General features: G+C 58.8%; 1 protein-coding gene across 1 annotated transcript in view; it reads left to right on the top strand.

The window, feature by feature from the left end:
• KDM2A (lysine demethylase 2A) overlaps positions 1-12,110 on the top strand; it is a 33,786-nt gene extending 21,676 nt beyond the window's left edge. The window contains exons 14-22 of the mRNA XM_059848500.1: positions 4,414-4,497; positions 6,086-6,352; positions 6,474-6,605; positions 6,684-6,773; positions 7,375-8,087; positions 9,049-9,212; positions 9,430-9,588; positions 9,681-9,896; positions 9,996-12,110. Coding sequence (XP_059704483.1) covers positions 4,414-4,497; positions 6,086-6,352; positions 6,474-6,605; positions 6,684-6,773; positions 7,375-8,087; positions 9,049-9,212; positions 9,430-9,588; positions 9,681-9,896; positions 9,996-10,177 — 2,007 coding nt within the window. The 3' untranslated portion in view covers positions 10,178-12,110. The remainder of the gene's footprint in view (positions 1-4,413; positions 4,498-6,085; positions 6,353-6,473; positions 6,606-6,683; positions 6,774-7,374; positions 8,088-9,048; positions 9,213-9,429; positions 9,589-9,680; positions 9,897-9,995) is intronic.
• Positions 12,111-12,584: the final 474 nt, after the last annotated feature.

Consider the following 12,584-nt stretch of genomic DNA (forward strand, 5'->3'; position numbering starts at 1 on the left):
TTGGCTGTGGACTCTGTGACAGTTGGAACCTTTTCCTTGCCCCAGGTGGATTTGGCTTTGTTCCTTCGAGTTGTTTGCCGAGGGTGTGACCTGGAGTTATGAGAGTCAGTTATTTTAGGCTGGTGAGGGTTGTTGGGATTTTATTTGCCTTCATCTGTTGAGCCAACCCAATGAGCTTTGGTGTTTTAGCTGTTTCAGCACTGAAGTGGGAATGTCAGCTTCGCTCTATCCCCAGAAATCCATTCTAGTCCCTAAAAAGTTACTTTCTGCTCCCCTCCGTGCTGTTGGGGATCCGTACAGCTACTTGCCTGTACCAAAGCTGACATCCAGACACAGCCATGCATGTGTCCTTGTCTTTGCCATTGTGTTTATTTCCAAGTGCCGTCTCCTGGTGGTTTTTTGTGAGATGTTTGGATAATTCCAGAGCTCTGCTGTGCTTGGAGCAGAGGGTGCGGTTCTGGGATCTTAGCTGAAAGAGTCTAGGTGCTGTTAGGGGCTGAATTTCTGGTTTTCTGTGGCTTTTCAGGCATCCTGTGCATGCTGTGACCTTTGAGAATGTGACGTGTGTGTTTCTGAGCCCTGTATGGTGCTCTGGAGGAACCTGAGCTGGGGACTCTGTGTTTCACCCTTGGGCTGACGAAAGGAGGCTGGTGTTGGGCATTTTGAAGGCTGAGCCCTAAAGGTTGTTGGTGTTCAGTTGGAGTTTAAGACCTGATCGAAGAATCTGTTCATGTTTTGGAGGTAGTAAAGGTTGCCTGTGGTTTTGGTGTGGCCAGGCCCCCGTGTCCAATTGTACCTCACAGATGAGCTGCGGGTGACAGCCTTTGTGGTCCCAGACAACTTCCCTGAGGATTTGCTCCTTAAAGCTGGCTGTCCTTGGAGGTTTGGAAGTATCCTGAGCTGCAGGACTCTGTCCCTCAGGACCGGCATCCTCGAGGTATCAAGATCCATAGTCACAGCCTGGAGTGGCTAGGGGAAGTGGGACAAGTTTGTCCAACCACAGCAAAGCTCTAGTTTCAAAACCCGTTTTCTATAGAGGTGATGGAAGTGGCCAGTAGAAGTTGGCTTGTAAAGCCTGGGAAGGGCTTAAGACATTTCTAGCTAAAACTTCTAACTGGGGCCACCAATCTGCAGCAGGTACTTTTTCCCTTGTGTCACCAGGTAAGGCCGCTGATGGAGCTGGAATCTGGCCAAGGTGGGAAAGCGCACTTTGGTCTGTGCTCCCCATGGTCAGAACATGGCGTTTTCTCATCCAGACTTGCAGCTGTGCCACCCTGATCAGCCCATCCAGTGCCACCCTCTGCTATCCAGTGTCCCCAGGCACTCCAGGAGCAGGAAAATGCTGCCTTTTCCCACAGCCTCTTGTGTGGTGACCAGGATTTCAGGGTGTCTGTGTGTTGGGTCACGTGGAGAACACTAGTTCAGCCTGGAGCGTCACTTGGTGGGATGTGACACTTTGGATGTGACAATGTTGTGCTTTCAGCTCTATGGCAGGAATTGTCTAAAAATTCTGAGCATGATGGAGGTCGTTGGAAGGATCATTGACAAAGAGGGAATTTCTGAGAGGTCCTGTTGTCTTTTGACTGCTTCCATCCATGATTTCTGACCTCTCTGTGGTGGTTTCCATGACTGGTTTTGGCAGGAGGATGGTCATGAGGCAGCTGACAGCAGGTCTAAAGCCAGGCCTCTGTGTCCTGGCATAAACAGGTTATATCTGTGCTGTGCATGGAGCTGTTGGAGCCCCAAGGATTGCAGAAACAAGATAAGCCTCTCCCTGAAGTGCTGGTCCTGTCTGCAGGACCTCATCTCAAAACCTCTGGTGTGGCATTGGTCACTACCTGACTGGGCAATGGGCAGAGAGAGAATTTGGTGAGGAATGAGGATGGTATCCTCAGGGATGGGTGAGGAAGTTCAGGGTGGCCTGTGAGCTTTGCCAGGCAGGTCTCCCATGGTGGGATGGCAGCACTGGTCATGCTCCTGCCTGCGAGTCAGAGAGAACCCATGCTGGGGGCACAAGGGTGTCACTGGTTGCACAGTTGCTGACAGTCCGGGAGCCAGGTCAGCACGTGACTGACTGGCTTCCTGGGAACACAAACCTGGAGTTGCCTGCAGATGCTTCGGATGCATCAGAAGTGGGAGCAGCCACTGCTCCCCTGTGCAGTTTGGCTTTATTTCTGGAGTTTTCTCCATTTGAATTGCGGTGTATATATGGGGGGCGTCTCGGGGGGCTTGGGATTGCTTGGGGACACCTTGATCGCCCGGAATGGATCTGTCCCCCTCTAGCGGTTTGGTCCCCGGTGCCTTTGGGAATGTGGCTGCTCCCAAACTTGGCTGGTGGGATGTTTGTCCCTCCAGGTCGGGAGTGTGGGGGCGCAGACCCTGGGGGGAGCTGCAAGGGGGATGACCCTTGCCTGCATTCCAAAGCCCCACTTGTTCCAGCGGGGTCTCCCAGATCCCAAATTTGCCTCGGAACAGACAAAAGAGAGGCGCCGGGGAGGCTGGGCCTGAGCAGGACGAGGACAGGGTAAGGGCTCTCCGCCGCGCTCTGCCTGGCCCCGAGGAGCCCGGCCCCGGCCTCTCGGATTGCGGCGGCAGAGGGAGGGAGGGATCCCGGGGAGGCTGGTGGGCAGCGCCGCCCGGACCCTGCGCCAATCCCCGCCATCCCGGCCCCTCCCGGCGCTGCAGCAGCACGGCTCTGCCCTCCACTTCCTCGCTCCCTTTTTCTCTTCTGCCATCTTCCCGTTGCAAAGCATTGCTGGGAACCGCATGTGGGTGACGCAGCAGCATTGTCTCCGGCTCAGGAAGCTGCCGCCGCCGCTGCCCAAGGGCTCGGGAGGAGCACGCGGCCGCTAGTGCGGCTGCTGGGGGCGGGGAGGAGCCGGGGGCGCTTGGGGCGGGGGGCACAGCTGCTCCCCAGCCATGTCCCCGAACACCAGGGGTCCGGCCGGGGTCTGAGCCAGCCCCCGGAGGTGTCCGGGGAGAAGGGAGGGGGCCCCAGCCCTCGCAGTGCGGGCACCGAAACAAAGAGGGCTCGGCAAACTTCACCCCAGAGTCTCAGCAGCTCCAGAGGCGCAAGGTCAGGCAGCTGGCAATGCTTGTGGCGCGGGGAGGGGACGCGGGGACGCTCCGGTCCCGGACAGGGTGGGAGGGGACCGCGGGGGGACCCCTGCTTCCCCAGAGGGGTCCCTGGCCGGTGCTTGGGCTCACCTCTCCCATTCCCGGGGCGCTCTCGCTGGCACTGCTTCCGAGGTGCTCCGGCTGCATGTGCGCAGGGTCCCCTCTGCCGTGTCCCGCTGGCCACAGTGCCACGGGGCACAGGGGACCAGCGGCCTGTCGCCCACCCTGGCTCCAAGCCAGATGCAGCCACAGGACCCGGGAGCCCCCGCAGTCCCTCCGCTCCCTGGCGAGGAGTGTGCCTGAGCTGCCCCCCGCCCTGTCCCCGGCGCCACGGGCAGGCAGACGCTGCGGTCCCACGATATCTGTGCGGGAGCTCCGAGCCCTGACCTTTCCCTCGGTGTGTGCTCGTGGGGAGGCGGAAGGTCTGAAGGCAATGCGCTGCGCTGCTGGGGAGCCAGGGGAGACTGCGGCTTCCTGCCTCCCCAGACACACTGAAAACCGGGTGGGGGGCATGCGGGGCACCCCCTGCCCTGGCCTCGCTTGGCAGCAGGAAGTACTGCCCACTGGGATGCCGGCAGGAGGCTCCTGCCTGCGTAACCATGGCAACGTCAAGTAAATAAAGCACCTTTGCAACCAGCAAATTCGGTGGGGAGTGTATGTGGGGAGGGAGCCACGCTGAAGGGTGCTGAAAGGACTGGGGTGAGTGTGGGAGCCCCATGCACTGGGAGCGGGGGACTGTTGTGCCGGAGGGCGGCGTGCCACCCCATGCCAGTCCGGTCGGTGCCGACGGATCTTTCCCTCCAAGTCAAAGCCAAATCCCGAGGCAGTGCGGGGGAGCAGCTCTCAGTTACTGGCAGTTTGTGCCAGGCCACAGAGGGGGTGCTGGGGCATCATATCCTGCTGCTGTTCCTGCTGCACCCTCCGGGCTGCCCTGAGCCTGGGGAGAGGCTGAGGGGGTAATGCTGATGAATCGTCCCCCCAAAATCCCCCAATACTGCCGAATCTTGGCGCTCTCCACTTCTACCGCCGCCCAGCACAGGGCCTCGGGGCTGAAATGCAGTTGATGAAAGCGCTGGTGCAGATCGACTCGACAGAGCTTGTCTGTCTCATGTGGGGAGGAGGGATGGTTGCTGGCGGGCATGGGGAGAGGAGGGCTCCTTCCCAGCAGCCTTTGAAGCATGCTGGCCTTGGCATCTGGTCAGAGCCTGCCTCGCTGGCGGGAGCCGTGTTTCCCTCTGCTCACACCTGTGCTTTTTGTCTCTCTGTTGTGTTCCCCTCCATTTGTCTCTCCATTAGCTGCTGTTGGAAGAATACGCAAACAGCGACCCCAAACTGGCACTTACAGGCGTCCCCATCGTCCAGTGGCCCAAGAGAGATAAGGTAGGAGCTGCAAGGAGGGGACCCAGACGGGTGTCACGTGTTGAGTCATTTGCCAGGCCTGGGGTGTGGTGGCACCGCTTCCATACCCGCCTTGGGAACAGTGCCAAAGTGGGATGTGGGGCGCAGCCACCTCCACAGCACTGCAGGCAAACCCAGAGATCTCCCACTGTGCCAATTATCCCAGCTCAGCTGATGGGTGGTAACCAGATCAGCCTTGGCTGCTCCGTGTTCTCCAGCCATTTGGTTGTCCTTGGTGAACAGGGAGCCTGGTTGTGGGAGGAAGGGGCCATCCTGCTCTCCTAGGAGCTCTCTGGATTTATAGAGAGAACCCTGGATGGCCCAAGGAATGTTGTGTGTAAGTGAAGGCCTCACTGTGGTAGGGGTGGGTGAGGTGTGGGGTTCATGGTCAAGAACAGTCCAGCCCCTCATTATGAGGTGAATGTGTCTTTTGTGTCCCTGTCCCTGTGCTAGGATTGGGTCTTACAACGCTAAGGAAGGCAGCTCTCTCTCTGTGGATAGCAGCCAGCTCTTCAGCAATGGGTCCTTCCATGCATCCCTGTCTTTCCCTGTCCAGCTGTGCTCATAGCCCAGGGCTGAGCTCTCTGGGCAGATGGAGGCACGGAGCAGCCGGACTTCCCCTCTGCAGGCTGCCTTCCTGTGGCCTGCCAGCATGGCTCCCAGAGGTCTCTTCTTCCTTCCTGCCAGGAGATGGGCTCACAGGCAGGCTATGGGAAAAGCAGGACCCTATCACCCTGGGAAGGCTGGGTAACACCCCGTTAGGGAGTCTGGAGACAAATGAGCCTCTCGGATTGCCCTTTGGAGGTGCCTCTTTCTGCTTGCCTGCCCTGCCAAGGGGATCCAGAGTGACCCTTGTGCAACACAAGCATCTTGGACAGCTTTTCTGGGAGAAGTGACCTGGAGATGTGTGCATGCTTTGGGTACAGCACTCAGGGGCTTGGCACATCCCCAACCCCGTCCTTGGGAGCCTGCCCTTCCCCAAGCCCATCAGCTGTGGTGCACAGCCTAGCACAGCCAATCCTAGAAGGATGCTGCAGCCAGCAGATTTCCTGTGAGGGCTGATGGGATGCAATGTTGACAGCTGGAGAGTTGTGCTGTCCTACCTGCACTGTAAACAAGGAGGGTGTGGGTGTTCCCAGTGTGCCTCGAGCTCAGGAAAGAGTGACCAGAGCTGTCCCCTTGTGCAGTTGGCAGAGTGACACAGAGAGGCAGAGAGGGCAGCCTGGGTGGACCTTTTCATTCCTTGCTTTGGTAGAAAGGCATGGATGATGCGGGATGTTTTTGGGACTCAGCAGCCCTTTCCAGACCCATTTGAGCTGTAGCAGGGGCTGAAAGGAAGGGGAGCTCTTGGTGTGGGGTGGTGTGAGGGGTTAGGGAGTGTGCTGCAGGAGAAGTGGCAGGTCAGCGCTGATGCAGGCACCTTCAGCTGTGGAGCGCTGAGGGAACAGAGCTGCTCTCTGGCACAATATCTGCAGTGGTAGTCCAGGATCCGGGGATCAGAGCCTTCCAGATCCCGGCAGAACACAGCGCTTCCCTCTCCTCACCCAATTCTCTCTCTCCCTGTCGCCAGCTAAAGCTCCAGGCCCGGCTGCGGGTGCGCCTGCCCACCATCCCCATCACCAAGCCGCACACCATGAAGCCAGCACCGCGCCCGACTCCCGTCAGGTCCACGGTGTCTCCCATCGTGTCGGGCGCCCGGCGGAGGCGGGTGCGGTGCCGGAAATGCAAGGCCTGCATGCAGGGCGAGTGTGGCATGTGCCACTACTGCAGGGACATGAAGAAGTTCGGCGGGCCCGGCCGCATGAAGCAGTCCTGTGTCCTCCGGCAGTGCTTGGCGGTGAGTCCAAGTTGGATTCCTCAGGGATAGCTGGTTGGTTCTCCATGGTTCAGGTAGTAGGGAAGGAAAGGAGGAAGGCTGTCCCACCATGCCCCAGTGTCAGCCCTGCTTTCCTTTGTAGCCCAGGTTGCCTCACTCGGTCACGTGTGCACTTTGTGGGGAGGTGGATCAGAACGAGGACTCGCAGGACTTTGAGAAGAAGCTCATGGAGTGCTGTGTCTGCAATGAGATCGTTCACCCTGGCTGTCTGCAGGTGAGCGGGGCACATGCTGGACAAACGGGGGCTCTGCTGTGGGGCTGGGCTGCTGCTGACCCCCTCCTCTCATTGCAGATGGATGGGGAAGGGCTGCTCAATGATGAGCTCCCCAACTGCTGGGAGTGCCCCAAGTGCTACCAGGGTGACGATGCAGAGAAGGGCCAGGTAAGGAGCAAGGCAAGGATCTGTGTCCTCCATCCCTCCCACTGCATCCTGCCAGGGATGTGTTCAACCAGCATGGGCTGGGGGAGGGCAGTGATCAGTGAGAATGAGAATCATGGGGGTGCAGCACTTGAGGGCCTGGGCACATCCTGCTGAAATGCGATCCTGAGATATTCCACTGTATGAGACGCTGGACTGTTAGGCACAGAGTGGAAGGCGCCCCCAACCTCAAAGGACACCCCTTTTGAGAAGGGATTAGGAAAATGCTTGTTGCTGGTGTGGGTGGACTCTGGTCCTTGTGGTACTTAGATGAGCTGTGGGGACGAAATTGCTTACTGTGAGGGTGGTGAAACCCTGGCAGAGATTGACCAAAGAAGCTGTGGATATCCCATCCCTGGAAGTGTTCAAGGCCAGGTTGGATTGGGCTTGGAGCAATCTGATCTAGGGGAAGGTGTCCCTATCTAACCTAAACCATTCTATGATTTCACTGGGCACTGCCGGTGCAGATTCTGCCAGCACCGTGGTGTTTCCCTGGGGAAGAAGAGGAGGGAAAAGCCTTTCCCAGGCCTCATTCCCACTGACCAGCCACCCCTGTTCCCCGCAGAAGCGGAAGGTGGAGGAGAGCGATGACGACATGGCACAAGCCAAGGTGCTACGGCCCCTACGGAGCTGTGAGGAGCCCCTGACCCCCCCGCCCAACTCACCCACCCCGATGCTGCAGCTGATCCACGACCCAGCGTCCCCCCGCGGGGTGGTGACACGCTCATCCCCGGGGGCCGGGCCCAGCGAGCACCACAGCGCCAGCCGGGACGAGCGCTTCAAGCGCCGACAGCTGCTGCGGCTCCAGGCCACGGAGAGAACCATGGTGCGGGAGAAGGAGAACAACCCCAGCGGCAAGAAGGAGCTGTCAGAGGTGGAGAAGGCCAAGCTGCACGGCTCCTACCTCACCGTGACGCTCCAGCGCCCCACCAAAGATGTCCACGGCACTTCGATTGTCCCCAAGCTCCAAGCCATCACGGCCTCCTCGGCCAACCTGCAGCACTCTCCACGCGTGGTTGTGCGCCACGCGCCCGCCAGGATGCCCCTGCGGAGCGGGGGTGACGAGGAGGCGGCCGCCGAGGAAGAGGAGGAGGAAGAGGAGGAGGACGACGAGAACGCAGAGGAGGGGGGGGCAGCCCGGCTGAACGGGCGCGGGGGCCGGGCGCAGGAGGGCGAGGAGAGCTGCGTCCAGCGCGAGGTCTGGATGTCCGTGTTCCGCTACCTCACCCGCAGGGAGCTCTGCGAGTGCATGCGGGTGTGCAAGACCTGGTACAAGTGGTGAGTGTGGGGACATGTCCTGGGGCTCGGGCTACACCTGTGGTGGACACCCAGAGGGAGCGGGGGCAAGGATGTTGCCTCAGTGCCCTCCTGTCACTCCCCAGAACCAGGCAGTGTCATTAAGGCCAGCCCTGCTGTCTCTGCAGTGTGTGTACCCATCTCTGTTGTTCGCTTCTGCCTGCCTTCTGTCCCCTCAGCTGTCCCCTGCCGTGTCCTTGTGAGGTGCCAGTGCCCTTCCCTCGCCCATCACGCTGATGGTGCTTGCCCTTCCTGGCCTCCCTTGCTGCCTCGCCTCCCAGCAGGCAGGGAAGGCAGGCTGAGGCGCAATGGCTTTGCTGGCTGGAAATGCCTCGGGGGACAACAGGCCCAAAGAAGACAATGCTGGCACCAGGACAGCTGTGCATGGAGGGCTTGGGAACAGACGGGAATGGAAACTGGGAGATTTCTAACAGCTGAGCAGCAGGGATTGCCTGCTTTGATCAGCAGCTGGTGGCAGTGGTGTGGTGGAGGAGTGTCCCCTTGCTTGCACCTTCAGGGACTCAGCTAAGCTGCCATCCAGTCCCAACTCTCCACAAACTCCCATGGGAGAGGAAGAGTTTGCTCCTGGTAAAGGAGTGAGCTCTGCTGGGACTGTGGGGTGGGACACACAGTGTTTTGCCTGCTGGGAGTAAGGATCCTTAAGATCAGGAGAAACACCCAGAATGGGGCAAGCAAGCCTGCAGCTGCAACTTGGAGTTTTATTTTGTGGCACTAAAACCCTGCTGGGGCTGTGCTGGCTGGCCCGACACCTTCAGCAGCCTCCCATGTTTGGGGAAACCTGTGGGAACCAGGAAGAACAACCTTGTTCTGTGGCTGGGCCACGCCAGCGCTGGGCTCCTTCTGGAGGCCAGGCAACCTGCTGGCTGTCTATTATCCCATGGGACTCTTGGGACTCAACTTTCAGCTTTGTCCTTGTCCCCAGGTGCTGTGACAAGAGATTGTGGACAAAGATAGACTTGAGCAGGTGCAAGTCAATCACCCCGCAGGCCCTGAGCGGCATCATCAAAAGGCAGCCGGTCAGCCTTGACCTCAGCTGGACCAATATCTCAAAAAAACAGCTTACATGGCTCGTCAACAGGCTGCCAGGTGAGCTCTAAGGTTCCTTGAGGGCTCGGTCATGGGGAGAGACACTCCGTAAACCTGGGAACTCCTGGGTGCCTGGGTCCCATCACCCAGTAAGTGTCCCACCCCAGGCAGGGAGGGGACCTGCATCTTCATGTGCCTGGAAAAAGATGGTGGAGCTCTGGGATGCCTGGGAGCCTACCAAACCCGTCTAACTTGTTACCTGCCTCCCTTCTGCCAGGCCTGAAAGACCTCATCCTAGCGGGCTGTTCCTGGTCTGCGGTCTGTGCCCTCAGTACCTCCAGCTGCCCCCTTCTCAGGACCCTCGATCTTCGGTGGGCAGTAGGAATCAAGGACCCTCAGATCCGGGACTTACTCACGCCTCCAACAGACAAGCCCAGTAAGCTGCTGCCACCCTGGGGCTGCCTGGGCTGGACAAGGCGAGGTCCCCAGGGCAGTCAGTCCACTCTGGTTCTCCCTCTGCCCACGCAGGTCAGGACAATCGCAGCAAACTCCGCAACATGATCGACTTCCGGCTCGCAGGGCTGGACATCACGGACGCCACGCTGCGCCTGATTATCCGCCATATGCCCCTGCTCTCCCGCCTCGACCTCAGCCACTGCAACCACCTCACAGACCAGTCGGCCAACCTCCTCACCGCCGTGGGCTCCTCCACACGCAACTCCCTCACCGAGCTCAACATGGCAGGTGCGTACCCTGCTCCAGGTGCCCCCTGATTTCCCACTCCTCCTTCCGGTGCTGGCTGCTGGAGGCATCCCCCTCACGCTCCCTGTGCTCTGCCCACAGGCTGCAATAAGCTGACGGACCAGGCCTTGCTGTACCTGCGCCGCATCTCCAACGTCACCCTCATCGACCTGCGGGGTTGCAAACAGATCACCCGCAAAGCCTGTGAGCACTTCATCTCGGACCTGTCCATCAACAGCCTCTACTGCCTGTCCGATGAGAAGCTGATCCAAAAAATCAGCTAGAGACCCTCCCTGGGGCAGACTGAGGAGAAGGAAAAGAGTCCATCCCGCCCCTCTTGGAGAGCCCCTCCTCCACCTCTCCCCCTTGCCCTGCGTGCCCTGCCGCTGCCTCCCACCTGACTCGGCAGGCAGGGCCATCACTGGCCTCGCTCCACTGTCCTTCCTCCTCCTCCTTCCCCGGGACTTCTGCCGAGGAAGATGTCCCACCAGGCTGGCCAGTACCAGAGGAGGAACAGGCACATGGCAGGGAGCCTCGGCCCGGAAGCTGGCCGCTCCCGAGGCGGGGGCTGTAACAGAGGACTCTGTGCAGAGAAATGGGGCACCCTCTCCCCCCAGCTTTTCCCCTCCTCCCCGTCGTCTCCTTGCCTTGAAACACTTGTCACTTCCCCGGTAGCACAAAGCTTGAGGGTCAAGGTCTCTCTGAGGAAGTGGGAGCAGAGCCAGAACACCCCGTCCCTTCTGTGCCGCCACCAGCTTGGCGCTTCTCTGCGCTCTTCCCCCCTTTTCTCTTCCCCTCGACTGGCTGCAGGGACTGCTATCCGTGGCCCTCCTCCCACACATCCAGGTGGTTCTTTAAGCACCCAGGGCAGAAGCCCCATGGCTGGGGTGTCCCGGGAGCAGGGGCTGGGGGATAACACGTCTGAGGGGATGAAGCAGGGGAGAACCCACAGGTACACCAGAGCTCAGGGAGGACTCGGGAAGCATCAGCCAGGGGTGAGTGAGCCTGGGGGGGGTGGGGGGGGGGACAGGAGCTGCCTCCTCTTCCTGCCCAGCTCCCGGCACCACAAAGCACTCTGGGGCCGGAGGGGCGAGGGCTGCTCCGCGGCCTGGGACCGAACTGGCATCGTCCTCTCCTTCCCCCCCCCCCCCCCCCCCTTTTCGCTGCCGATTTTCCTTTGCAATGAATGGTTGGTCCAAAGAACCTCTCTCTAGGGCAGCAGAGAGCTTTTTGCACTTTAAAAAAAAAAAAACAACAAAAAAAAAGACAAAAAAACAAAACAACTAAAAAAAAAAAAGACAAGAGAAAAAAAAAAAGGAAAAAAGGTTGGAATCTTCTTTTTCTGGGTCACTATTTTATTTCCCTCCCTGTCCTGCCTGTGCCTGGACGCTCCCCCTCTCTGTCCCCCTGGTGTCAGCACCCTGCTCTCTCCCTGGCAGCATACCGATAGCACAATCCGGGGTGTTCCCTCCGTGCCACCACCGGTCCCCAGCCCCGCAGGGCTCCCCGGGGGGCAGCCCGCACCCCCCCTGCTGCTTCAGAAGCAATAAAGGAGGAGAGGCGGCCCGCGGGGTCTGTCCCCGGCAGGGGGACACCAGGGGACAATCCCGCAGTGCCTGTGACAAGGGGCAGTGCGGCCGAAGCGGAGCCGGAGCAGGAAAACCCCCCCCCCCAGGCGAGAGGAGGAGCCTTCGGCCTCTTTCGGCGGTGGCTCCCGGGAAAGACATCGGAAGAATTAAAGCTTTTCTTTTTCCTTTGGATTCCTTTTGAGTTTTGCAACGCGAAAGAAAATTTCCAGAGCTGGAGTTGAGAGGGGCGAGGCGCTCCCTCCGCCGCGGGGACAGCACCCCCTTCCCGCCGTGTTCCCGCCCTCCAGCCGCAGAGACTCCGGCGTGCGACCCTCCTCACCACCCCCCGGCGTGGTGCATATCCACGAGGAAGAAAAAAAGAGAATTATATATAATAAAAATCACTTAGTGATTTAAAACCAACCCAGCCTGCTCCCTAAAGACAACTCCTGCAAGCAAAGTCACTTGTTTAAGGGTTTGGTTGTGGTTTTGTTTCGTTTTGATCCCCCCCCCCCCCTTTCCTCCCTTCCTCCTTCCCTCCCTTCCCCGGAGAAATATTGTAAATATCTATTTTTTTGTTGGCGATTTAGAGTCCATCTCTGATGTTTGTGCTTTAAAATTAAATGTAAGCATTAAGGGTAAAAGCAAACCAAGTCTTGCGCTCTCTCAGCTGGGGTTGGGGGTTCTTGGCTGGGGCAGAGGGAGGGCACCTACTTGGCTAGTGGGTTTGGTTTTCTTTATTTTTCCCTTTTTTTTTTTTTTTTTTTTTTTTTTTGTATTTTGGGGGGTTTTTCTTCCTGAGCCTTCTCCCATGCTGGATTTTTAGAGAGGCTCTTTGCACATACCATATTAGCATTGGGCTGGGCAAGCTGTTGTGTGGGGAGGGAAACCCCAGCCTCCCACGGGAAGTATTTTGTTTCTTGGGGGTGGATTTCTTGAATTAAAAAAAAACAAAACTGAAAGAAAAAAAAAAGAGCAACTACAATCCCTCACTGTGAGCTCTGCCCGTTTGTCTGTGAGGGAAGTGGAGGGGACAGGCCAGGGCTGGGACCTCCTGTGTCCCCCCTGTCCCCAGCACTGTGGCTTTCTCAGCTGCTCGAGAAGAAACTGGAGCACCGTCAGT

This window comes from Haemorhous mexicanus, chromosome 6 (assembly GCF_027477595.1).
Source record: "Haemorhous mexicanus isolate bHaeMex1 chromosome 6, bHaeMex1.pri, whole genome shotgun sequence".
NCBI lineage: Eukaryota > Metazoa > Chordata > Aves > Passeriformes > Fringillidae > Haemorhous > Haemorhous mexicanus.